The 27,893-nt window shown below is 41.9% G+C and overlaps 1 protein-coding gene across 6 annotated transcripts in view; it reads left to right on the forward strand.

The window, feature by feature from the left end:
- Window positions 1-3,006: 3,006 nt before the first annotated feature.
- The window catches only part of ZDHHC20 (zinc finger DHHC-type palmitoyltransferase 20), a 47,001-nt gene continuing 22,114 nt past the window's right edge, over window positions 3,007-27,893 (forward strand). For 2 of the 6 annotated variants that reach the window (XM_065678548.1, XM_065678549.1), the window contains exons 1-3: window positions 3,320-3,545; window positions 21,554-21,580; window positions 25,969-26,063. In XM_065678548.1, coding sequence (XP_065534620.1) covers window positions 3,428-3,545; window positions 21,554-21,580; window positions 25,969-26,063 — 240 coding nt within the window. In that variant the 5' untranslated portion in view covers window positions 3,320-3,427. Of the gene's footprint in view, window positions 3,254-3,319; window positions 3,546-5,974; window positions 5,994-19,389; window positions 19,409-21,553; window positions 21,581-25,968; window positions 26,064-27,893 lie in introns of those variants that run through there. The other 4 variants (XM_065678551.1, XM_065678545.1, XM_065678547.1 and 1 more) reach the window with 4 other exon arrangements.

The raw sequence follows: 27,893 nt of genomic DNA on the forward strand, positions 1-27,893 counted from the left end.
GGAGAAGAGAAGGCTCAGGGGGGACCTTACCACACCCTTACAGCTACCTTGAAGGAGGATGGAGTGAAGAGGTGGCTGGTCTCCCAAGTAACAAGTGATAGAACAAGAGGTAATGGCCTCAAGCTGTGCCAGGGGTGGTTTAGACTGGATATTAGGAAAAATTTCTTCACCAAGAGGGTTGTCGGGCACTGGAACAGGCTGCCCATGGCAGTGGTGGAATCACAGTCCCTAGAAGTCTTCAAAAAACATGTAAATGAGGCCCCTAGTAACGTGGTTTAGTGGTGAACTTGGCAGTACTGGGGTTGGACTTCATGATCTTAAAGGTCTTTTTCAACCTAGTTGATTCTATGATTCTATTCTAAGGAAGACTGGGTTAAGGAGGGTAATGTTGGATCAGCTCACATTTTCCCTAGCACAGTAAATCATTTGATGGTAAGCCTATCTTTATTCATGGCTACGCTGCTTAATTTCCATGTTAGGAATTGTGCTTGTTGTGAAGGGTCATGGGATTTTGTTAGGAAAGCTGGTGGAAGCAGAGACAAGAGGAGGTCAGTGCACAGTAACAGCTAGCCCCACACAGCACACGCTTGGTTAAAAACTCTTAGCTTTACTTCCCAGGTCCAGCTCCCTTCCCTTTAGGTTGCAGGCTTGAGAATATAATGTCTATTCACTGAATACTAAGAAACTAACAGAGCAATTAAATTATTAACAACACACACAACTACAAAACTAAATATAATTCTTAAAACTTGCAGATTACACCCAATGATATTGCATTACAGTCTTATCCCCCGTCATCTCCCCACTGCCCAGGATCAGGGTGCAAGCCTACCCCTCCACTCCATGCTCCCACATCAGATAGTTTGGGCAGGGAGTAGTTTTGATGGGGAGTCCAGCAGGATCGCCCTCCTGACACAGGACTCTGCTGTATTGCTAATGTGAAAGGAATTAACTCCTTACAGGCATCTAACCACTGTTTCAGTCTTGCCAACAGTTGTGCTTGGTACAATAAATAGCCAGGCATAACTGTTCAGTTGAATACCTCAGATATTTTCTGTTAGACCACCTCAGAGGTATTTTCTGTTGGTCTGGCAGTCCCTTTTGGCATCTGCCACTTCTGGCTATCCCAGGTGGTTATCGTTGTCACTGCATCAGATAACCATCTCAAGCTTGTTACCAGACTACTTTCTATAGGCTTCAAATTCAATTCCCCATCCCCATCTTCCTGAGTTTAGCTGAGAGGATTTCAATATCAAAATAATTTAGGATTGTTAAATGTCAAATGTGTCTACAGATTCTATACTGTTCCATGACATTTGCCAAGCAGCCAGTGTGCCAGGCAGGCAGTACAGAAGAGGCAGCACGGTCCAAATGTGTTCCAGAATAATTAATTTTTGGCATTCTCTATTTTTGACATTCCCTATTTCATTCCATACATTACCAGATCAATATGCTCAGTGCCCCAAACTAACTTGCAGCACATGCAGGCTGATGTAATTGTGTCCCTCTAGAATTACTTTGGTTGCAAAGGTACCCTACAGAATCCATGCAGCTTCTGAACCTGCCCCATGTTGTGCTCAAATACAAAAACCCTTATTTGTTCCATTTTGCTCATTACACACCCTTTTAAAAGTAAAATCAGTTGCTTTTAAAAGGACTGTTAACAAATACTCATTATTTGGACACCAAGCATTTGAATCTGTTCCCATTGTCTTGAAGATAAATAACTCAAGATCTTGAGGGAAAGTACATGCCAGCAGCTGTTGCATGTTTTTACACCTTTAACAAACAGAATGAAGATTAGAGGAGCTGGAATACTTTAACAATATTCCTGATGTGCTGACCAGCACCTGAGCCCAAGATTTTCCTAGTTCACATTAAAATCCAAAAGGCTTTGTGCTTGTCAGTATTTCTCCGGAGTGACTGGTCCTCATAACTGAGATGCTCTCCATGTAACCAGTCACTCCTCCACATCTGCCAGCTCTCCGTCAGGAATGGCCAGGCCAAGCTGTTCCACCAGCTCTCTCCCTTTCCTGTAATCCCTTTCTTTAGCAGCTCTTGCTACATACGATTTTGCAACTCCCTTCCTTACCATCCTGATCCTGCTCCCACATTCTAGCATACACACACACTTGGAGCTGATCCCAAAGTGATCCCTCTGTGGTCCCTAGGCACAGCTCCATGCACCACAGTTATTCTGTATATGTCAAGATCTGTGGTCACTGCTTCCTCCTTCTGCTCTAATACCCAGCTGAACACACATGCACTTGACCACACACAAGCTGCTGACACCTGGCTATTTCTCTGGGCCGTCCTTTCCCATCAGCTGTTAGAGGCTCATGGTCTTCCCAATCCCTGACCACTCAATATTTTTGCATCATCTCATCAGCAGGCAAGGCCGTAACAAATGCCCCTGCCTCCTGCAAAGGCACTGCTCTCGCCGTACCACCCTCTTTGCCTCTTCACATTCAAATATGCGATCCCGAAACCCAATTCTTCCCACCCGCACCAGCCACCTCCTTTGCTGGTTTCTCCAGGCTCGCTCCTTACGGGGCACCGCTCTCCTGTGCTGCTCAAGCCCTACCCTTCGCCCTGCGGAGTTTATCTTTCCAGGGGCTCCAGGCCCCGCAGGCCGATCTGCTTCAGCCTCGGGCGGCCCCGTCGGACCCTCCTGTTGCCACCAGGTGGCGCCGGAGCCCAGCGGAAGCCTGCTGGGGCTGGGACAAGAACGCCCAGCACAGAGCCCTCCGGTTCTGGGGAGAAACGGGGCTTTTGTCGTGCCACGGGCTGTGCCAGCCCCGGGATCCCACCGACAGCAGCGCTGTAGCTAGGCTAAAACTTCCAGCCATTAAAAACGTTCAAGAACGTCTGCGTTCAAGGGGACCAGCCCGCAAAGCAGAGTTCAGTTCAGAAAACAGCGCTGGATTTATTTATAAATACTCGTTGCACCACCCAACAAGCTGTTTGAGCCCTGTAAGTGCATGGGCTCGGTGAGCAGGGAGAAGTAACAGCCCGGCAGGGCCCTGGGTATGGGTGCCTGCACCCGCCCGAGCACCTTGTAACAGACACCGACTGGCCCGCAACCGCAGACGGGCAAGGATCAGGGTTTATGGCTCGAGGAGGAGCCCGCCCAGAAGCGGCCCCGCCAGTGCAAACACCGAGACCAAGGCGTTCTGCGAGCGCAGTGCCAGCTCTCCTCGCTCCCTGCGGACGGCACTCGGCAGCGGGACGCTGAGGCCTTTCGCCGCCCGCGGTAAGGAGGCGGTGGCGGACGCCGGGGCCGCCCCTCTCCCGCCCACTGCGGCCCGCCCAGGGCCTTCTCGCCCGCCCGCCCGGGGCCGGCTCTGCAGCGGCGGCCCTAGCTGCAGCCGCCGCCGCCCGTTGCAGCGTCGGCGCTGATGCCTCCTGCGGTGGCCCGGCAGGGAAGATGGCGCCGTCCCACGTCCTCAAGTGTTGCCAGAAGGTGCTGGCCTGGGTGCCCGTGGCCTTCATCGCCCTGGTCGTGGCCTGGTCCTACTACGCCTACGTGGTGGAGCTGTGTGTGTGTGAGTGGACGGCAAGGGTCGCGGGCGCCGGGGGCTGCCAGCCGGGCGGGGAGGACACCTCACCACCCGCCTGCGCCGGGGCCGCCTTCCCTGCGACCCGGCGGAGTTTTATTCCCCTTGCCCGCTTTAGGCTTTCCCTCAGGCGGGCGAGAGAAGACACTCCTTCCCACCCTTAGGCGCTTCCTTCGGGGATGGGTTTACCTGTTGTCCACTCGCCTCAGGTGCCCTTCCCGGCGCCGCGGATGAGCAGGCTGGGAGCGCGCCTGCGGGCGGCTCACGGCGCCGGGGTCCCGGGCTGGGCTTGCCTGTGGAGAAGCGAGAGACGGGGGAAGAGGAGGCTCAGGCGGGGTGTCCTGGTCGCTTAGTTTGGGGACAGTCTGCTCAGGGAGGTGATGAGGGGCAGGACTGCAGCGCTGTCCGCCAGTCCTCTCCGCAGCCCGGTGGAGTCTCTTCCCCTCAGGTCTCCCCGGGAGAAGTTTCCCCTCTCTTATTTTTTTGTTATTACTCCGTCTTCCTGTTGTATCAGATAACTCTTTGACGACTTTGTAAGTGTATTTATCCCCCCCCGCCTTACTAATTAAGAAGCCCAGTGTCACTGAAGCTTAATGAGGCTGAAAACATCCCACTTAAGCGGGCAGGAGAAAGGATTTAAGGCTTATGGGGTTTTGTGAGGCTGCGTCAAGGCTTTTTGGACGAGGGCTGAGCGTTATGTAAATCTGGCTTGCAGGAGGTGTCAGTCAGGATTTTTACCCTTTTCTGTCCTCAGGAGGATGTTGGCTCTCTCCGGACAGGGTAAACGGAGTGGCACAGTGTGATGCGCGTTATTTGTCACACTTAAATTTTCCTACACTGTTTTCAAGTTTTAACAAGGAACCCGTTACTGTTTGGCATGTTTAAGGAAGCTGAAACGAACAAAAAACCTTGAAAGTATAAAGAACTATTTTGAGTTACATATAGGCCTATGTAGTGTCTGCAGGCCCTCGTACTTCTTGCTATTAGTGTAAAATATGTGCTCTGATAGCGCTAGCTGTAAGTAAAAGGCTTGCATATGCTTTCTATCTGGGCAACCTTGCAAAGATATCCTTCCATTAGAAATAATTAGTTACCTTTTTTTTTCTGCAGCACTTGGGATTTTAGATAACTTTTCAGAATGTCCATGATACTTCGCAGGCTTTACGTGGACTGGAACTCAAACCACGGACAGTTAATTGGACTTAAAATAGTAGAAATGTAATTGTAAAATAGCACTTGTTGAGATATTATGCAAAATGTTGAAATGAGAGAGTTGCAAATATGTCAGCATATCCAAAACTTTCCAGATTACTATAGTTTAGTTGTCTGTGCAAGTAAGTAATACTGGTTTTCTGGGAAAATCATGCTTGCAACTATAAACATTTGGAAGCAAGTTTTAGACAATATTTTAATACTGATACCAGTGTTTAATAGGTCTGTGGCATGGGTGGTTGGAGTAGTCCTGGGAGGGGCTGTGTGAGGTTATAGACTCACATTGTGCAGGTGTGGTGTGAAGGTTTTCTGGACCCATTACAAGCTGACTGGTATGACAAAGGCAGATTAGGACTATGCATTTCTTCTCTTAACAAAAGAATGAAAATTTGAATGTTAAGAGACTCATCCAGAGTCTCACAGGTGGTCACTGACTGAATTGGTAACAGAACCTCACCCTCCCAAGTTCCAGCTGAGTCTCTTGATCATCTAGTGGGTCAGGGCTGGGTGTGGGTGAATAATTTTTCCTTTCCAGGCATAGAGATGCTGCAAAGAGCCCTTCAGAGCTTATTAGGGTTTCATTTGTGTGAAAATTATTGCACAGGTTGGCTTCTGTTTATGCAAGAACTTTCTCATCTATAAATCAGGTTTCTAGACATCTGGAATTTTCTGCTCATGAATCAGCTTCGTTCTTAATGTCTGCACATGCAGACTATTAAGGAAAAAGGTGGTTGTTCAATAAGAAAATTACTGATTTTTAGTGCTGTCACTGAGTTTTACTGTTGTTACCTGTCTAAATCATGCTTGATGACCAAGGATTTTATTTTTCTTTGAATTTTTTTCTGTTGAAGATTCTGGGGTAGGGTTTTTTGTTTGTTTTTTAACCTGTTGAATTTTGTTTACACCTCATAAAAGGTCATCACATCAAGGGAGAGGAGACAGGTTTGTGGTTGGGTATTTTTGGTGGTGGTTGGGTCTTTTTGTGTTTTTACTTTATGTGCTTTTCTGTTATACTGCTGTTGAGTTCAAACCAGTATAGAGAGGATTTATAACAAAATGCAGCATTTTCTTGTTCTTGGCAGGTGTATTTACTTTCTTCCAGTGCTGCTTATGTTTTTTGTTTGAGAACTACTGCACTATGTACTATGACAAAGAGCAAGGATGTGCCCTTAGCACACAGCTAATGAATGAAGCGACACTTGTCTTTGCAGAAGTTCACGTATGGTGAGTGCAAAAGCAAGTCTTAAGGCTTGTTGAGCTTCTGTGGCTTTGGCAAAGAGCACATTGTGCAGCTGATGTGTGCCTGGGTAAAGGAAAGACAGAGGAAGCAAAGCTTTAGAAAAGAGCAGACACAATAGAAGATTTTGAGTAAATACTGAGAGTAAAAGAGAAATTGAAACTGCACAGACCAGACACCAGTGGTGTGGGGTTTTTTAAAGATTATTCTCAAAGATCAGGTTAAGGCGTGAAGCTAACAAGGAAGCAGGAAGCGAGAAAAGCCTGCTTTTCCAACTATTTTTTCTGAGTTTTTTTTCTTCCTTGTAGTCCCTGCTCATATGTTACAAGTTAAACATATATATTCAGTTAGTAAATCAAGTAGCAAGTAAATGTAGTATCATAAAATATTTGTAATAAAGTAAAAGATGGTAAAATTGTGCTGATTCTTTCATCACCCTTTTTCTTTCAGTTTTGCTTCTTTGCTGCTTGCCCCATCCTCCTCTGCTGGAGTGCTTATATGTTGCTTAATGTCTTGCTTTTGGTGTCTTACTCTGTAATTCACTTCTAGTATGTATTTACTTGATTGTGCTTCTTCTATAACCCTAAATTATATTACTTACATACTGGCTGTGGACATGGGGGATGACTGGTGTGGATAAGATGAAAGGAGATTCATAAGCTCGTGTATTGTTTTCCTCCGATGGAAACTGCCAGCTTGGTTATAGCTCTCTGAAGCACAACAACCAACTGTTGTATGCTGGTGAACACTGGCTTATTTAGGCCACTGTTGCTGTCTAGTTGTGATCTGTCAGGTAAATTGGCTATTAAGCTAATTGGAAAGGTAGAAACAGCCATTTCTCACCAAATGTGTGGAAGTTGAGGGGTTGTCAGAGTTGAAAAAGTACTTGAACATGCCTAACTGAAGAAACTGCAAAAGACTGGAGGCAACATCCCATTCAGATTTCATTTTAAATGTTTTGAAGTAGAAAAACATGAATGAATACCTTCTTCCTAGATTTTTTTTCTTCTTTTCACGCATAACTTGACCAGAGCTCAGTTTGCAGAAGAAAACACATGTAGAAATGCGTGAAGGATGTTGTAAAATAGCTTTTCATTAGTTTGAATCAATTTCATGTGTTCTTTCTTGTTATCAAAACATGTTTTGCTTTTAACATTGCCTTTGTAAACAATGGCTGTATTATGCTGTTAGTGAATTGGACTGATTGTATCTGCTTAGCACATCCCTCAGAAGCCCAGAAAGAGTTGAGTGCTTCTCTCATGGTTTGTTTTCACTTATGGCTGACTTGTATCTTGTTGCCTATCCCAAACATTCTCGTAGGTGATGGGCTACAATACAGACTGGCTAGAGGCTGGTCAGAAGACACTGTTTAGACACAAGTCATAGGAGTTCGCTGGTAAAGCCAGCCTATTTCCTGCAGGCAGCCCTTTTGCTAAAACACTGGTAGTGCAGCCTGCACTGAGAAAAAGAGGAGGTAACTTTGGCTGAGTTGTCTGCAGATTGTAGCTATAGGATCTATTGGCTGGTTTTTTTGGGGTTTTTTTTTTTTTTTTTTAAGTGTTCAGGTTAAGGTTTTATTTCTGTAGGAAGAACTGTATGTTCTGAAAAGCACCATCCTGGCTTTTCTCCTGGGCTGAGAGTTGTAAGGAGAATGGCTTGGTTTATGGATTTGCTGGTCTTGTAAATGTATGAATGTTTTCATGTCCCAAACTCCACGAAGTAAGGAAAAACATGATTTTGAAGGCTAAGGGAGTAACCAGTTCTTTTCATAGCATCTATTTACAGAAAGGTTTGCTTTTTTTAATCATGTCTAACGTGTTTAAAATCCTGGCAAACGATGTAGTATGTAATTTAGAATATGTAACTTTGTGTTAACCAGTACAGACTTGAGTTACTCCTGTTCCAGGAGGCTGCAGTAGCTCTTGTCAGTAGGGAGATAGCTGTGATTTCCCCTAAGCACAGTCCACATGAGAAGCACATGGTGATCTGTTGTAATGTTCCAATTTGAAGAGTGTTGCATAAACAGAAGGTAATTCCATCTGCTTCCTCCATAAACACTTCCAGTAGAGATTTCTTATGTAGTAGCTATCAAGCAATGGCAAGGTGATATTAACAGCACTGTGTCAAGTAACTTCTGATTTCAAACTACAGAAAAAGCTGAAGTATCAGCACTGAAGTACAACATTTGCATGTTAAGCGTGCTAAAAGCATTCCCATAGGAAAAGGTTACCTTTCAAGAAAAGGAAGAGCAAATTAAACAAGTTAGATCATTAGTCACAGTTAACTACGTGCCTCTTCTGAACTTCCAAATAAAGAAATGGACCTGCTTCGGGTGCACTTAGTTGTGCTGCAGTTTCTCAGCTCATCTTAAATAAGAACCTTTCTGTTATTATAAGTAGAATTCCTGTTAAAAGTGCTCAAACTGAATACAAATGTATTGGAAAACTAGACGCTCAGTTCGAGCAGAAAGATTATGTTCTTACAAGGTGCTTTGTGCTGTATTGATCATCTTGATTTATGAGGACGGGTGGGCATGTGCCCCTTATATGGCATGACATCTGCTCTCTTGGCAGCCTTCTAATGAAAGAATGGTTCGAAGAGCCACAGAACTAGTCAGCCTGGTTTCCTGGGGAGTTGTCAGTGGAAGGAATCCATCCCTCTTCTCCTTCCCAGCCCTCTATATGCATTGCCCACCCATCCCTAGCCCTCCATCATCAGTTTTCCCCTGTATTTGCTAAACCATTCCTGACAGCTCTGCAGTGGTTGCATCCTTCCTCAATCTCTAGTTCCATCTGGTCAAAAGAAGTGTGGTACAGTGGCCAGTCTGGTGCTGCTCAGCTTGCCAGGGGGCCAGGCAGAAAATTAGTGCCTCTGCTCAGAACATTCCTAACAGGGGGTATGGGCTTGTCTCTTCTAACCATCCAGCAGCTTTGGTGAAACTTACTCATACGTATTTAGTGTGAAATCTACACGAAGCTTCAAAACTTGACTGAAATTGGTCCCTGGGCAGGATGGCTTTGGGGTAGGGGAAAGGGCTCAGGGGAAGCCCAGAGCTAAGCAAGTATCTGAGCCGAAGCAGGAGCTCTCCCTGTGGTGTTACTCTTTTTTTTTTCTTGTAGCTGTGGTCACATGTTGCTGCAGCACTTTCTGATCACCTTTTAGATGTGGTCTGTAAAGCTTTTGTTCCTGGTTTGAAAGGGCTTGGATAGTATGAGTATTTAAGGTTATGAAAAATAACTCATCTCTAATTTTTCTCTGGTAACAACAGTAGGAGCTCTCTATATGCCTTTAGAGTTAGAACTAAAAAGTGACTTTCATTTTTAGTCAGGGATTTTGTTAACTTCACTGCTTACTTATCTCCCCGTTTTCCTGCAAGACACTATGGATATGAGGACTAGAATCTCAAGTGTATGTTTTCAGTAGGCATTACTTTGAGGTCCTTGACCCTCTGCGTACCGTAAACCTCAGGTTCTGCTGTCTGCTGAAATTTAAACTTTGTTGTCTATTAGCTCATATTTCTATGAATTAATGTAGACATGCTTTCCATAAGCAAAGAATTCATGGTGTTACAAAGATGTGTATCTGAGCTGAGTTCTCATACAACTGTGAAACACTTTGGATGGCACTGTAAAAGCTTTTATTTCTGGAATGTGAGATTGCCTGTGATGGAAAAACAGGAGTAGAAAAAAATCCTAGTTGTGTGTCTGAAATTGTGCTTGTAAATGCTGAGGGTTCATGGTGTTCATTTTTCACCCATTCAATATGTCAGTTTTTATCCTGCTCTTTTTGTTCAACAGTTTCCTACAACTGGTAAGAGTTTATGCTGGTTTAACATGTGTGTTCCTTACCAGTGTTGCAAATCATAGGTGCCTGAGTTTCCTGAAAAAAGCCTTTATGGAGTTTTCAACTCAGTCATTAACACCTCCCCACCCAGTAGATGTTCTTCCTGTAACAGGACAGGAGTATGTGTTTTTCTGTCATTAGTATGGGTGAAATTTAATAGAAGCATTTGAGAAGTAACCACAGGCCACTTTGTGAGCTGAATCTCCACCAAGGTGAATCAGGTATAAAAGGGACAATTCGACTGCAACAAACACATTTGTTCTTTTAGCTACTTCCTCAATATTCTCTCCTGCTGTCACTAAATTGTTTTCTGTGGGATATGCTTAACCCCTCCTGTCCTGGGTCAAGAGAAAAATGCTAGACTTTCCCTCCTGCTCCTCACACCCATCCTCACTGGAGTGCCTCCTACATAACCTTTGACTGTCTTCTCTTATCTGTGCAAAAAATCAAGTTCCTCCTCTGCAGCATTTCAAGCCTCTGCTTTTTTCCTTTTTTTGAAAGACCAAATGCCTCATCAGTTCCTTATTCAAAGTTCCCTGGCGACTATTAGAACTGTCTTACAAGATAGTTGAAGAGAACTAGATCACAAGAACAGCATGTTTTGCTTTTGCAGTTTCTGCTGCGCTCTCTCTGCTATATATGGTGCAGCATTGTCTTAAATGGGAAGCACAGAACCATTTTAATCATATGATTTACAAAGAGATCAGGGAGGTAGCTGTGTTTGGGGGTGGGGTTGGGGGTAGTTGGTTTTGTAGGGGTTTGGGTTTTTTAGCCTATTTGGGACAAAAAAAATAGAGATGAAAGTCATAATTCATCTGGAATTAAGCAAGCAGCGTCTGCAGAGAGAATGAAACAAAACTTACACTAAGTCTAAGTAGCCTGATGAGGAACAGACATAATTTGTTTCAAGAGACAGGTTTTTGTAAGTTGGTTTGCAGTTGTTTGTGATTGACTTAAAACTTATGTTGAGTGCCTCAGCTATTGCCTTGTCATAGTGTGAAAGCAGAAAACCTGTTATTGTGCCATTCTTCTTGACAAGTAGTCATTGCTTTTAGGTTTGTGATGCCTGGATTAAAAAAAAAAACAGTTAAATGAAGTATATTTTCACGACGCTGGGATCGATGGTACCTGAAGGTTTCCATGTCTATGGGTTTGTGATTTACCTGAACATTGCAAAGGAGCTCAAAACAGAGCAAAACATGGTTTCTGTTGTGTTTTGAAAAATCCTGTGTCAATAACATGCAGGTCTTTGTTTACAGTATCTGGACAAGGATGCAAATTGTGCGTAGGATTTTTGTGGGGATGTTTTGTGTGTGTTTATTTTTGTCAGTTTAATCTACTGCTCCTTATGATTCATACTGTTGGTCTTAAAAAATAATTACATTTTTTTAAAAGCTTAAGTTCAGCCTAATAATCACATACCGAGTTATTACTTGCTGTGTTGCAGAGTAGATACATGCTGAGATAAAGCTAAAGCAGCAACTAGTGCAAAGGGTAGGGCTGAACTTTTTATAGTTTAAACAAATTACGAATTTAGACAAAGGGAAGCTTAAAAGCCATTGAGCACTAGATTCAGTCATTTTCCATTTTGTGCAGCGTAACATTCTCAAACTTGTAAATATCCTATGTTTCTCCTTGCTTCCCACACCTGCAGAGCCACTTGGGAAACACTATTGCCAAGGAGCCATCAGTACTGGAGACAAGGATCTGTTTATGAGCAGAAAGGACGGTCTAGGAAAGCTGTTGGTTATACCCAGGGCATCAGGTGCTGCCATGCCTCAGCTGCCTGGTTTTGTGGTAGTCTCATTTCCTACTGTGTGACAGTGCTCTCCTCTTGCTGCATGCCTTCTCTGGAGTCTTTAGGCAAGTGATTGCAACTCCTGTTCCCATCCCAGTTTATGTTTCTGTGTAGCTTCTTGTGAGGCAGCAGGTCTAATGGTTTGAGTCAGCCTGCACGTGATCCCAGGTGTTTAAAAGTAGTCAGTTGCCTGATCTAACTTTACATAACTCAGTGTGGTTCCTGACTTGCATGTTAAACCAGTGGTAGTAATTTGTTGTTCTTCACAAACATTATTTCCCACCAGTGACCACACTCTGCAAACGCAGATATTCTTGCAACTGTATTATGATGTGTGATATCCTATGAAGATGACAGCAAGAGTTTCTTCTTTTAGTTAGGTGTCATGCATGCATCAAACTCCACTCATTTATTGCTGGGCAGTTTGCCAGTCCTGCTGCGTTACATACATCTAGTGCTTTGCCATGGAAGCCCTAGTGCATCTCTGGGATATAATAGGCAGCACTGTTTCTTCCCTTGGCACAGGTTGCATTAGGATTTATAGTATTTCACGTGACCTTTTTGCAGAGTCCTGAGTTAATGGTTTCCAAGAATATGGGGTGGACTGGCAGCAGGCAGGTGCGCTTTGAGGGTTTTATTTATTTATTGGAAGCAATATTTACTGAAAGAGAGCTATATGAAAGATAGGCCGTGCTTGCCTCTCTGAGTACTCTGAAGTAGTTTGTAAGTTTTGGTATAGATCTTCTGGTGTATCAAAAAATCCCTTTGCAGTGGCTCATGCAGTTTTTTGTGCTGTTACTTTTTCATGTTCCGAAGTGTTCTGGTAGTTAAATGAGACCTGGTGCAACAAAAACATCTTCTTTTGATCTTGCCCTCTAGCCAAAACTTCATGTCCTGTTATCCCTGATGGCTTTTCCTCTCTGCAGCACACTTTTATTGTGTTCCTGAGGAGTCACTGATATTTCTTCCTTTTTGCAAAGAAACCAGAGGAGTAGCTTTAGCTACAGTCAAGGTTTGTTCCAAGATGTTTCAGTCCAGGTAAGGTTTAATGAGTGACATTTTGTGTTGCAAGAAGAGCCAGCAGCAAAACCTCCAGCATCAAAATATGGCAGCATTTATTATCAACCAACTTGATGAGCCGTGTATGGACAGATTCTCTAAATAACCATGAGAAGTCTCTGAAGCTTTATTTATTCTATAAATATTTTAGTACTAAAAATAATAAAGTATTGAATTTTTAATATGTATGAGTCCAGTATGTTTCAGACATGAATTCCCCACCCAGAATCTTCCCTGTGACTAACAGCCATGTTATTAAATGGCATGTTTTCCAAAACAAAACTTTTTCTTAAAGGACCCTATTCAAAAGCTTGGTTTACTAATGTTTTGATGGGAGTTCATGTAAATTGCATTACTGGCTGCTATGTTGTTTATGTGTTGCTGGCAGAAAATTCGCACTTCTCATAGGTAGTTCCATAGTTAATTTCAGGTGGCAAATAACAATCAAACCTGTCCAATGGATACAAAAGAATTGAACTTAAAACTTCTTTGAGGACTCCTCCTCTCAGGCATTAGGTCATTGGTCAGCGTGCTGAGCAATTTGATTTCTCCCATTACCCAATGAACTTGGCAGCAGCAGAATCCTTCTCTGAGGAAACAGAGTGCCTAATACTTTATAATGAGATTTACAAGGTAATTTTTATCCATAAAGTTTTGCAAGGAGATTTTATCCTAATATTTGAGGAAACATTTGTTGCAAGTACAGCCAGTAAGTAAGTAAGGAGACAACTGGTTTTGGAAGAGTCTGAAGCCAAGTGCAAAGAAGGATGTCTGGTTAACATTGTGGATCCTGACTGTGCTGATGGTTCTCACCACTGTGGATGGTTTATGTCTGCAGGTCACAGCAGCTATCTGGAATTTCTGTTCTCCATGAACTGACACCTCTACTCTCCTGACATCACCCCTCACAGCTGTGTAGAATAGCCAGATAAGGACTATTGCTCTAGTTTCATCTGTCTGGAGTAGAAGTAAATGGATTTACTGGTAAATTTCTGAGCCATAAGACACTCAGCTTTAAGTGACCTTAATATTCAAGCCAGGTGTTGACTGGTAGTCACAACTGCATGTTAGTGAAGAGTGTTTTTTTGAGAGGTTTGGTTTTCTTTTCTTTGTTTGGGTTTGGTTTTTTTTCCAAAAAGAAATACTGAGTCCTAAATTACCTGGGAAAAATCTGTTATGAGAATGGTTGTATGTTGGTTTTTGTTTGGGGGGGTTGTTTGTTTTGGTTTGATTTTAAATATATTCATGGTTTCTAGTATTACCTACAGAACACCTAATCTTGTGCAGTATGTATAAGACAGCTCATACAACGTTTGACACTAGCACTCTGTTGACGCTAGCACTCTGTCAACACCAGCAGATTATCCTGTTTGTCTCTCCTACCTCTTGCAAGTGTCCTAGCAGCGTCAACTACAGAAACACTGGAGTTACTCCTAACACAAAAAGACCTTTCACATATCCGTTCACATATCCAGATACTTGAATAGAGTGTTACTCTGAGCTTGATCTGGCCAGCCTGAGTATAAATACTCCTTCATATGTAAATGTAATTAATTACTGATGTGGACATAAGCTAGCTCCACTCAGATGCTTCAGAGTTTCCACGCCTTTCTGCCCATTCTGTTTTTTCCTATTCCTCGATGTGCCAGAGGAACACAGCTCACTGACTCGTGCAAGTAAGAGCTCTCTTTGTCTTTTAAGAAGAAACCAGGCTTTCTTTTGGCTGTGTCTCATAGCTTAAAGGCAATATTGGGAACAATTTATGTGCGGCACTTCCAAACTACTGAGTGATAAAGCTGTTATTGTTATGATAAAGTAGAATTTTTGGGGAAAAGAGCTGAATGAAGAAAGTACAATAATTTGAGTAAGCAGTTAAGGAAAGCATGTAGAAGTAGTGCTAGGGTTTAAAATCCATCAAAATGCAAATAGAGAATGAGCAGTGGCAATAGTGATTAAGTAGCTTAAGAAAATCAAGTTACGTTAGGTTTCTTTGAGCAGTTACGGTAAATTGAAAGTGAATAGTAATTATCAAGGAATAGGGCTTTTCAGGGGCACCAAACCTGGTACGCTGCTGCAGCTGAACACTAACATCACATGTAGAAAAAGCCTTTAGTTGTTTGAGCTGATGCATCTCTTAATACATTGGGGTTCTTAGTGCAAACACAAGTGTGAGACTGAAGTTTAGACCTAGCAATACTTCCTTCTGCATGCTATCCAAGTGTAACTGTCAGGTTTGAAATCATTTAAAGCTTGCAGTCACCCTCAGTGAAAAGACCATTAGGAGACCATTGTTATAACCTTCAAGAGTATTTTGTAGGTGCATAGGTAAGGAGCAGTCTGTAGGATTTTGTGGGCTCCAGAAGTCAGATGCCTTCATAGCTGTGGTTTTGAACTGTGGAAGTGATAGCACAGAATTTGCTGTTCCCAGAATATATGACAGAAATCTTTTCAGTTGTCATAGCTTAACTCATTGCTAAATGTAATGCACTACCCAAGGAGTATCTTGCATTGATTATGCTAATTTCTGCTGCAGCCCTGTTTGTATTTATGCATGTACTGTCTGCACTGAGGTTGAAAAGACCTTGGTTAAATGAAAAGCTTTTTTATTATTGTGATAAGAGCATGTGTTTTGGGCAACAAGCATCTGGTTGCTCTAAATTACTTGTTTTAGTTGAATTGCATTAACGTTGTTTTAACCATACAACAAATAGTAATGATGGCTGATAACAAAAAAAGGTCTGCGGTGCAGCTTGAACTGCCTTATTTGGAATATTAATTCATTTTGCCCTTCCCTGTGATAATGTTTTTTTGGGTCCTGTAGCAATGGGCATGGCAATCATGAGCACAGAAAAATCTGATGGCCATAAACAATAGAGCATCCCCTGTGCAGCAAGGTCTCTCTTCCCTAACTGCATGTTCTTCCTCCTTTTTCCTCCAACCCAGATTTCTCCCCGCTTCCATTCCCTGCAGTGTCTTTGAAGGCATCATCTTGTGATCCCTTGAAGTCGCAAAGTAGCTCACTCCAGTGGTGTTGCTGTGCACCACATGTGTGTGTTTGTGCAAACAGCTGCACTACTTTAAGCCGTCCATGGCCCTGGCAGGGTTTCTTTTCCCTAACCCTGGACAGTGAGAGGCCATTCACCTTTCATCAGTGTAATTCCCTGCTGTTTGTAGTCGCACAAACTTGCCTTCATCGGTAGCTGAAACCTGACCTGGAGTTTCTGGGAAGCCGTGCTTTCTTTGCTGTGTTTGTCTGCCACAGGGGAGTAGGCACATGAGTGGGAGGGGTATCTTCATACCCCGCTGCAGCAGTAGTTGTCCACCAGTTGTGCCTTTGAGACAAGCACTGTGTCAGGCCTGGGCAGTGGTGCACCCATGGTGTACAGAAGCCCCAGGCACTGCTGCCACTGGAGCACACTGTGGCAATGGGAGTTTCTTCATGCGTATGGCATGAAGGAGCCACCTCTCCTGCCTTACTGTTCTATACAGCATTACTTTCTGAACTACCTGGCAGTGCACTGGGGGAAGCCTGTGTCATATTCTTGGAGATCTGGAGTAAAAAAAAATCCAACAGTCTAGCAGCATATGAAGATGAAACAATTCTAGGTTCATATGGCTCAAATTTCTGCAGAGGGCATTGATTCCAGCTGGTGGCAAGTTGTGTGCCATTCCTGAGTCCCTGTAGCCTTTTGTCAGGAATCTGGCAGCATCTTCCTGCATTGGCTTTCGGCTACGTGATACTGTCAGCTCAGTCATCTTGACTCATTTGTCTAAAAACAACTCCCTGCTGCTTAGGGAGGAAAGCACCTAGTGGGTGCCTGCCAGTCAGGAAATAAGAAATTGCTCAGTGTGGAAAGGTGACAGAATTACAGCTGCTAGAGAACATTGGAGAGGTGCTAAGGTCTTCATGTTCTGTCACTGCCCTGTAACAGAAGCCAAATGAGTATTTGTTCAAGGAAATTCACTCATTGTCTGCCCCACTTGTGTCACTAAGTAATGTTTCTACCATATTCTTGAGAGTGATTAAGGTCTGCATTTGCAAATGGGAATTATGTTACCATAAATCTGTTATACTTTCAACTAAATGCCATTCTCAGCAAATTAAATACTTTGGATAATGTCCGTAGTGCTTGGCTTTGCAGAAATTCCTGTGAGGAGTTTCTGTTGAGTTTCTGTACAGGTAACTTGGAACCATAGAATAGTTAGGGTTGGAAAGGACCTTAAGATCATCTAGTTCCAACCCCCCTGCCATGGGCAGGGACATCTCACACTAAACCGTGTCACCCAAGGCTCTGTCCAATCTTCTAGAAGTGTGTTTGTGTGTATGCGTGTATAAATGTATTTTAACCCCTTTCCTTAAAAACTAAGAAAAGTTAAGGCTGTACATCTGGTGAAGGGATGCAATTGCACATTTATCATTCTTCCCACCCAAGATGAATGTCAGCCAAAATGTGAATGTTACCCTTGAGATTCATGGAAAGGCTGTAATACGCAGTATTACATGGAAAGGCTGTAATACTCCTGCTAGGAGCCATTGTGGGAGGGCGCAGGCAGAAATAAACATAGCAGATCAGTAACAAGATCAGTTCTTCCCTTTTATATGCTTCTGCATTAGTTGCCATTGAATTTCTTGCTCTGCAAGGAGCAGATATGACTTTAATTGGAATATGCCTTTTAGGGGAGTAAGGAGATGTGTGGGTTTTGTAGAGCAGTGAGGTTCCTTCCTCTGACGGCTGAAGGCGAATGTGTCATTCTTTAACACGCCTCTTGCAAGGTCTTGGCAGATTGTTGCACCTCTTTGCCTCAGATTAGAGAGATTTGGGGGGTTTCCTATTATGCAGTCATTTGGAAGGTGCTTTAACACTTCATAGCAATCCTGAAGATAAGCCTGAAACTGAAGGCAAATCAGCTTCATAAACATACTTGTTCTTCCAAGATGTTCTTGCAGGTTTTCCTGAAGCAGCTTAAAAAATTCTCCAAAGCTTTGTGAAATCTGCAGCTCCCTCAGTTTGTACTCCAAGAGGAATGCTTCCAACAAATGCTGTTTTCTCCCCAGTCCCATTTGTTATGCAACTAATGATGTCCCTATAGCTGCAGGATTGTTTCCTGTGATAATCTGTAGGCTTCCGCCTCTTTCATTCTTGTGACATAGGTGAGATGAAAGATAAGGGACAACAATGTAAGGAAGAGTATCTAGAAAAAGGTGTAATGAGCAACTGGGGTTATGAAGGAAAAATCCTTTGCCAAGGATGATGCTGGGTGTCTAAATCAAAACTAAGATAACTTTTTCCTCTTTCAAAGTCAAACCTGGAAGTTTTCCTTGTCCTCTGAGCAGTCCAAGTTAAAAAGTACATTTGAATCCAGCCTAATAAAAGTTTGTATCATGTGTTTTGGAGGTAGTATTCTATAGAAAGTATGTACTTAGTTTTGTGTGTTTTGACCCCAAAGGGCAAATCAAATCCTGAGGTAGCCAAGGTAAGCTCTGCGCTGCAGTCAGACAGATAGGACTCCTTCACTTCGTTCAATTTGCTTGGTGCTGTAATACAGAGATGTTGAATCCTTTGGAATTATGAGGCCTTAGCGGAAATTCGCCGTGCATGAGCACAAGTGCCTACTTCTGGGCTCTTTGTAATGAAATGAACTGCAGCTTTCACTGTCCAGTCATATTTTTATCCTTCCGTAGCAATATCTTGCTAGAACTTCATAGTAAGTTCTCAAGAAACCAGAAACTTAATATTAAAAAGCCAATCCTAAAAATATATTTGCTTTTACATTTCCTTTTGAAGTTGAGCAATAGACTGACATGGGGATATATTTTTAAATTCTAAAAAAAACCCAAAAAAAAAACCAAAAACCAATAAGTTTCTGAAATATTGACAGTTTTGTGTTGACTGCAGTGCTGAACGCACTAACTTGTGCTGATGCATCTAGTGTATAGCTGTAGCATCCTTAGGTTAACATATAAATCATGTGCAGTGCTTTATTTTGTTTAAAAAAAGAAAAATCAGTAAGCAAAAAGGCAGTGCTGCTTTTTCCCTGCATCTCACCCCACCCCCCGTGTTTTAGAAGCATTTAAACTGAAAGTGGTACTAATTTAGTGAAAGCTGGTGGCTTGTAACCAGTTGTTGATGGTAAGTGGTTACAAGCAGTAGAGAGCTAAGCTGGTAATTTAAACTACAGGCCAGGGATGATGGGCCACAATGTGCTTGCTCTGTGATTTGTTGGTTGGTTTGTTGGTTTTCGTTTGGCTCTTTTTTTTTTCCTGTACTAGAGTTCAAAAGCTAGAATCGATTTCCTGATGGTGTAAAGCTGCTTGTTACACTGCCAGCCTAGCAAATAAAGGTCTGTTTTATGTAAAGGTTAAATATTAACTCAATAGAAGGCTTTGCCTGGTGGTGTGAAGATCCTGTAAAACTGTTGCTTTGCCATTTGCTGAGTGAATTTGGACTCAAGTATAATAGGATTGCTGTTTATTTCATCTGTCTGACAGCGGGAATAACAACAGTGAAAGAAAGAGAAACACTTGCGTGAACTTCTGAGGCAGTAGAACTGGTCATCTTTTATTTTTATTTCATTTGAGGATAAGACAGCATGAAAATCACAAGCATTTCAGTATTGGCTTTTACCTCAAAACACAGGAGTTTGCCAAACTAAAATTGTTCTGCACAATCTAATAACTGCATTCTGACCCACGGGACCAAGGTAGGAAAGAGAAAATTATCTTCCTGGTGCTGTGAATCTTTAATTAATTTTTACGAGGCTTATTTAGGGATCTTTTTGATGAAGTCTCACAGCTGATAGCATCTTAAGCTTTTTTATTTCCCGTGTGTGTAAAGACTGTTTATTATTTTGAGTCTTCAAACATGAAAATTGGCTCAATTTTGTTTTGTGCCTAGAGCAGAAGTAAGGTTACAGATTATGGAGTGCTTTAGTCAGAATTACATACAAAAATTTCCTGTACTTTTACAGATAACAATGTTCTCCCATTAGAGGATAATTAAGAACTTTCTTCTGTTCCTTGTCCAGGGATATAGATATTTGTCCGGCTGTGTGCAAAGGTGTTTACTTAAGATATAAGAGGAGCCAAAGAGTAAGCTTCATTTGAAGTACTTTTAGGATTTTTTTTCTGTTTTTGAAGCTAAGCAAACAACCCTCCTCAGCAAGCTTGGTTTAATTTTCTCCTTTTTAATGATTTTATCTTCTCCTCGTGTAGCTGAAAATGTGTTAACTGGAGAAATAACGCATTATTAAAATTTCAAGCAAACACAGGATTTGCTTTAAAGAAATAGCGTGACTTCTGTAGCACGCAGTGGAGTAGTGCTGAGACTATCATGGCACAACAGGACCTAGTCTTACATTTACATGCATACTTTGTAGGTAATTGTGTGCTTCAGGTCTGTTTTCCTGTGTAGATTGTGTCCCTGTTGCAGACAGAGACAGGGGAGGAGGATACGCAAGTATGCATACTTAACGTGAAATTAAGATGTTCTTTAGGATTGACCTCCTTTAGTTTGAAGCTAGCCTTGTTCTAGTCTAAATAGTAATTTCTCCCTCCTTTGGGTGGAAGGGACTGGAACCTTTTCTGTTAACTTCACAGAGGCTTCCATGGACAGATAGAGGGTACCAAGTGGATATTTTAAGGAAGGGGCAAAAGGATAAGGATAAGAGGGGAGGCAATGCAGAACACCAAGCCCACAGATCTGAAGAAAAAGGGGTCATCTATGCATTGAAATGTTTTCTCATTATGTCTCTTATTGACTAGAAAAAGAGACATAGTTGCATAACATAATTGCAGACCCTTTTACTATAGATACCTGCAGTTAGGTGAGACACACGCCACCTCTGTGACCAAAGTAACCCTTCAGAAGGAAGTCTGCAATGCACACTGAAGCCCTGCAGATTTAAGACTCTTGTGTGCATCAGGAAAAACCTCTTGAACTGGCGCACAGACTAATGACTGTAGAAATGTCAGAGCTGAGAGAGAAGAGACAGTATAGAGTGATGTGAACTGCAGTAGGCAAGATGTGCCCTGTTAACCTTTAGCTTGTGCTGGTGACCAGAATTTGCTGTATAAGATGAAGAGTCAAGAAAAGATCCTTTCCTTGTTGAACTTCAGGAATTCAGTGTCTAAGGAAGAACAAAGCAACCTAGTAAGTAAAGCAGATCTCTGTTCAGCATCTTACCTGAACTGATGAATGAAGTGTGAAGGTTCTGGAGAAGCCTGAGGACAGGAGGATGTACTACTAGTCAGGTAGTATACAAGGTAGATTTGAACAGCACAATTTGCTGTCGGGTTACAAGGAGATAAGGATGTGGGAGATAAGGAAGTGGAGAGAGTTTAACTATACTTGAAGAATTCAGGTCAAGGGAAAAAGTCAAAAATAGCATGTAACGAGAAGAGGGATGCGGTGGCAAAATTCTGGGAGGGAAGTAGGTTACATGTAACACAATTCCACAGGGACTTCTGTAGGAACTTGTTTTATTTCATTTTCTGCTTTGCAGTGGTACCCCTGTTGGCTTAGTTGTTCGACTCAGAAAACTTTGCTAGGTGTGTATATGAAGGGGAACATGCATAAATTAAGATCTAATCAATGTCTGTGAGAAGAAGTGTGCTCACTTGGTTAAGCAGGGAACTGAATTGCCTCAGCTCCAGTACTGACTCATCAAGCCTCAAGGGCTGGCCAGGGTAATACTGACTCCTGTTTTACCCCAGTGTGGGGTAGGGAAGCTCTACTAACACCTGAAGTACACTTTGGAACAAAACAGCTGTCTCGTATCTCACTTCTAGCCAAACATTTGATTCAGTATGCATTTACTCACCATGTATCTTTTTTCTTTCTCTTCCAGTTACTATTTCTTCAACTGCAGAAAAAGGTAAATGTTTAATTTATTTTTTTTTTAAGATGTGAATAGTTTTGTTGCACACAAGTCTTAGGGCACATGGAAGTTATATATACTCCTTTGTGTGTAAGCTCTGTAGCAAGTAGATTAGTGCTTAGAATCAAAGTAAATATTGTGAGGTTAAGTCTGTTTAGCTTCTGGTACCATAAGCTTGGGATGATGACAAGCCCTGTGAGTCTATGATTTAGGTTTGCAAATATTTTTAAATGGGTACCTTCTAAGGACAGAAAAAGGATAAGAGAGAAGGAACTGCAGCAGATCCACGAGTCCATTTTCTGTTTATTCCTGAACACACCCTGTGACCTGAAATACGAAAGAAGAAGAATTGTTGTTCTACAGTTTGCTGTTTTCTGAACAGCTTACCAGATTCCTAAGAACCCCATTCTTTAGGACTGGTTGAAACTCTGCAGAACACAACCATTTCAAAGCGGCTGCACATTATAATTTTAAATTGTAGATGGTTAAGGGCTGTTTTGACAAACTGTACCTAAGTCTTCATATTGGCTTTGGCCACAGTGTGTAGTACCTAGAGATACAAACTGACCAAAAAGATTCCAGCATTCTTTCTGTGCCACTTCTTTTAATTGTGAATTGAAAATTAGTATAAAGGGTGGTTCAATTCCAGAAGTTCAAAATATGTTTGGTTTCTGTATAAAACTTACTTTCATTTTCCTGTAGAAGTACAAGTTATTGATGAGGTATTTGTTTGGGAGCTCATTTCAGCTTATGGGGGGGGGGGGGGGGGAGGTACGTGTGTGGGAAATTAGTCATAGATTTGCATTTTGACTGTCTGCAGAGGGCTGTCTTCAGAGTGTGAGATAACTTGTAAGAAGCTCTTGTCTCTTAAATATTTTAGCAGAAGAACAGAGAATTCGAAGGTAGTCTAGCAGTGTTCTTCCTGGTGGGGAACATCCAGGAGAACACTGAAAGGAAAGAACCTTGAGGGAATCTGTCCTCTTCCTCTTACTTCTTCATTAGAAGATGAGAAGGAAAATCTCCGAAGTAAACTACAAGTTGTTCAATATGGGAGCTGTGTCTTCCTCTGGATTTTTATATCCCATTACACAGCTGGGCTTCACCTACTTAAAAAATTCTGCAAATTCTGCTGTGCTTTCCTGTTGACCTGTATTATGAGTAAGCTTTACTTTCTAGTTTTTTCTGGAAAGACAGGTTCCACATCTCAGTTAAGGAAATGTGACAGAGCAGTGATGTTGGTGTTGCATAGTCAGATCTCTGGCTCTAATACCATTGTCATGCATGTCTGACTGAAGCAGGTGCCCTTAAACCTACCAGAGAAGAAAAATGCCTAAGTAATTAAGGAGATTGACAGGATCATTGGAACCTGACTGTGAGGCTTTTAACAGCTGTCACCTGCACGCTTCTTGCACCATCAATTCTAAAACATGTCATAGGCATCCTGTATGCATGAATTTCTTTATTGAAATATTGAGGTTGATCTTAAAATGAGCTGTAAAGTCTCTTTTTCATTTGAAATGAAAGCTGTAGTTAAGTTTTATGAAGTTCTTATAAGCTAAATTGTAATAGCTGGGAAATAACATCAGAAGGGTCAAAAGGCCAAGCTACCAGTAACATTGCTGTGTAAATCAGTAATGTGCATCTTAGCAAATATATTTTGCTTCATATTTCAGTGTCCTGTGTTCAAATTCTTTTATTTCCAGTACTTAATTGCAGCTTTTGACTAAATGAGTGGCAATTTATTCACACCATTAAGGCTATTCCTTTGCAATTTCATATTCTTGTCTAGATTTATATTCATTAGGATAGAGGAATAAATTCAACTCTGCATCTCTCTTAACAATATAATGTACTTCTGCTACATATCATCTTTCTGCAATCTGACTGTCTTGGACGTAGTATTGAGAATGATTCAGAAAAAGATGTTAATAGCATATCTTAGGAGGGGTTAGCATAGTTTAGGAGGATTCTAAGAGCATGTCTTAAGACATTGTCCTCTTGAGGGCATAAATTATGGTCTAATATGCATCAGTGCCTTTAAAGGGAATGACTTCATTTGGTCACAGTATGGCACCAAGAATCCTGGATTCCCTTAGCTTTTGCCAGGATTTCCTCATGACTCTGCCTGGCTAAACCAGCCAGTACTGGGGTTTGGGAGTTTTGACGTGTTTTTCGTGTAGCTTGTACTTATAAGAAAATGAGCTGAGTAGGAATGAGGCTGGTTTATATTTGTACTAGAAATTGATCCAAGATGCTTCGGAGAGTAGTCTGCAGAGGAGATACTGCTACCCGTAATGGTGGGTAGATGAACTGCAAAAGTAAACTAAAGCTGTCAAAAACAGTGTCTTCCCTCCCTCTCATTTCTTGGGGAGCACTGTAATCAGATACCTGATTACAGTGATGATACTTGTAATCACAGTAGGAATGGCAGTACAGGAGTGGGGGGAAAAAAAGCAAGAATTTATTCAGTGCAGGGCCGGTATGGACTGCCAGTTGCAGGCTCTTTTGCTCCAGATTGAGGGGTGCCCATCACTGGAATAGCCATGAAAGCCTTACTCTTCCTGAAGTTGCTCTAGTTTGGCTACTGAGGACAAGCCATTCTAATGGCTTTTCATGACAGTGACAAATTGGAAGTTCTTCGATATTGCAAAAGTGCAAAGGCACTGTAACAGCTGCCTCTTTCTAGTAAATACTGATAATATTGGCACAGTTCCGTACCCTTGCTGCAACCAGCATTGGTGCTTGTTATTCACTCTGTTGTTGGGGCATTTACAGCCTGCAACAGGACTGCAACAAGAAGTTTGAAGTATTGTGTGTGCTCTAAAAATAATCTTTCAAAAGAATCTGAGTTCTGGGGTGATTTTTATGGACAGAATGGAACTGTTTACTCTGTAAGTTTGTTTTGCTGTGCCCTGCATCTAATTTCCTTTTTCCTTCTATTCAGCTCCTCTCACTCTGTTATCCCCCGAAGCTCCTATCTGTGCAGCTGATGCCACTCCACTTTTGTGTCTGTTTCTCCTCTTTCCAAACCATTCTCTCATTCTTTAATTGCTTAACCACGTTATGTTTGAATGTGTACAGTATGTTTTTAGTAAAAGACAGTTTCTAATTATGCAGTGCCTAGTGCAGTGATACACAAGTTCTTTCCCATCAGGATGACAGTTCTAGGATAGCTTTTAAAAAAGGCTTTGCTTCTTACTTTTTCGATCAGCTCCATAGTTGAAAATTTGTCAAATCTGGCTGTAAGGTTGGAGGAGTTGGAGGCAGAAGTAAGAAGCATAATTCTCTGAAAAAAGCTGAAATTAAGTTTGTTTTCACTGCAACAAGCAATGAAAACCCTGAAAGATAAGCTAAGACCATGTCTTCTGTGACTGCACAAACATTTCCTGAGCTGTGAAAGTTCTCAAAGTTTCTAGCCTGTTTTACCATCCATGAAGTACATCATGCAGCTTAAAGGAGTGTTTTTATGTGCACAGGAAAGTAGGTCAAGTTTCCTTCTTCCTGCAGCTGAAGATAATATGAGTGAAGATAATGTAAATATTTACTATGACTTCTTTTCTATCGCTTGCTGTTCTGGCACAACTGATCTGTTTCCTCTTTACAAGTGGTAAAAGAAACTGTTAGAGGAAACAAGATTGGAAGAAACTTCCTGGGTCTTAAGGTCTGTTTCTGGTCTGTAAAGCAACCATATCACACAGACCAATTCATAAATCAATTGAGCTCCCTACTAAAGCTACCTACATTTTGTTGTCACGTGACTGTAATAGCAGGACTCTTCCAACTTATATTCCTATGATGATTTGAAAGAAGATAATCAGGCAGTTTTTAACTCACAGCTAGCTCTCATCTTGGAGTGCTGTCCTCTCCAAACCTATACTTTGGGGGTTTTATTGTCATTGGTGACCAATGCCTTCTAAAATGGCACAGTGCTGTGCTGTTTCTATTAGAAGTAGAAAATAAATTGAATTGTATAGGTCAGTTATCAAATACTTTACTATACTTTAGAACAGAATTGTAGCATCTTACTTATCCAAAAAGGTTAGTCACATGCCACAAGTGAAGCTGTGTTCAGTTTTTGGTTTTGGGGGTGGGTTGGGTTTTTTTTCCTTCAAAGTCTGTTTTGGAATCATACACAAAAGCGTATTATTTCCTTGAGGAATAACAGCCATCACATTTGGTGATTATTTATCTCTTTTTCTTTTTTCTTTTTTTTTTTTTGAAGTGAGCACTCCTAAAGCACTGAATCTATTCAGGGAAAAGGGTTTAATATAATTTTATCAGGTGATTCATAGTGTAATAGTTTAGCCCTCATCAGAGATGAGGGATTTTATTTCATGTTCTTTTCAGCTATACTTACCAAACTCTTTATTTGTATTGTATTGCAGCTGTCTACCTTGTGATTTTTCATCTGTCATTTTTCATGTTTGTATGGTCTTACTGGAAGACAATATTCACATCTCCTGCATCCCCCTCTAAAGAGGTAAATATAACATTAGAAAAATGTCAATGCCTTTTTCATAAATAGCTGAACTCTTTTCAGTGATGAAACTTGTTTGCAGCGCTGCATGATTCACCTTTCCTTTCTTATTATCGGAAATAGAACAGTATGACAGTGTATCATGAATGAAAATGATCAAGTGACTCTTAAAATACCGTATACTTTGTGTAATGACATTTCCTCATACAAAATGTGCACTTAATTAGTCACGAGTTTGACAGTCATGTACAGTGCTTTGCTCTGAAGTAGTTTGCTTGAAACTTGGAATTTTTAAAACTAAATACAGTAACAACATTTTTATATTTCCCTTTTAGCCAGTTTTGACCTTTGTTTTGGTTAGAAAATGTAGGTATGCAGTGTATATTCATAACTTAGAGGACTGAACAACTTAGTAAGTCAAGGGTTAAGCTTTAAGGACAATTGAGAAGTGAATACATAAAGGAGCTTTATATAATGGCAAAAGAATACATGATGACCCTAAGAAGTTTTGGTTTGTAAAAACACAGTGTTAATTGCAATAAGCCTGAGATGGGTTACCTTGTTTTCTCTTTTCTCTAAGGTGTGTGTATGTAAGGATTAAATATTGGCACCCTAAATTTACAATGTTCTTGGCCTTCTTCCTTGGTCTTATAAAGCTTTTAAACTGGCTAAACTGTTTGAGGCTTTGGTTACTCTATGGGGATTGAATTTTTATTCTATTTTTGGCAAGGCTGACTTTCAGTGCTACTGCCAACCTTAAACACTTTTGAAAAGAGTTTAAACCATGCTTCTAAGGAAAAGCAAACACTGCTCCACAGTGCTTAATTATGGCTTAGAGATCTGCATCTTAAGCTACAGAATACAAAGCAAAAAGAGCTAAAGACTGTTCTGCTATTTAGCTAAGCATGAATGAAGCTGGTCAGGGGTCTAGAGCACAAGTCCTGTGAGTAGCACCTGAGGGAACTGGAGTTGTTTAAAGAGAAGGAGGCTCAGGGGAAACCTTATCAGTCTCTACAGCCTGAAACGAGGTTGTAGTGAGGTGGGTGTTCATCTGTTCTCCCAAGAAACAAGCAATAGGACAAGAAGAAATGCTCTGAAATTGCACCAGGGAGAGTTTCAAATGTGATTGGAACTGTGTTACTCTAGGTTTTGTAAAGCTATATGAACTAGAACTGATCATAAAGCTAATACCTAGCAACTTTCATAGAATCATAGAATAGTTAGGGTTGGAAAGGACCTCAAGATCATCTAGTTCCAACCCCCCTGCCATGGGCAGGGACACCTCACACTAAACCATCCCACACAAGGCTTCATCCAACCTGGCCTTGAACACCACCAGGGATGGAGCACTCACAACCTCCCTGGGCAACCGATTCCAGTGTCTCACCACCGTAACAGGAAAGAATTTCCTCCTTATATCCAATCTAAACTTCCCCTGTTTAAGTTTTAACCCATTACCCCTTGTCCTGTCACTACAGTCCCTGACGAAGAGTCCCTCCCCAGCATCCCTATAGGCCCCCTTCAGGTACTGGAAGGCTGCTATGAGGTCTCCACGCAGCCTTCTCTTCTCCAGGCTGAGCAGCCCCAACTTCCTCAGCCTGTCTTCATACAGGAGGTACTCCAGTCCCCTGATCATCCTTGTGGCCCTCCTCTGGACTTGTTCCAGCAGTTCCATGTCCTTTTTATGTTGAGGACACCAGAACTGCACACAATACTCCAGGTGAGGTCTCACAAGAGCAGAGCAGAGGGGCAGGATCACCTCTTTCAACCTGCTGGTCACGCTCCTTTTGATGCAGCCCAGGATACGGTTGGCTTTCTGGGCTGCGAATGCAC

The sequence above is a fragment of the Lathamus discolor genome, chromosome 4, assembly GCF_037157495.1.
Source record: "Lathamus discolor isolate bLatDis1 chromosome 4, bLatDis1.hap1, whole genome shotgun sequence".
Lineage (NCBI taxonomy): Eukaryota > Metazoa > Chordata > Aves > Psittaciformes > Psittacidae > Lathamus > Lathamus discolor.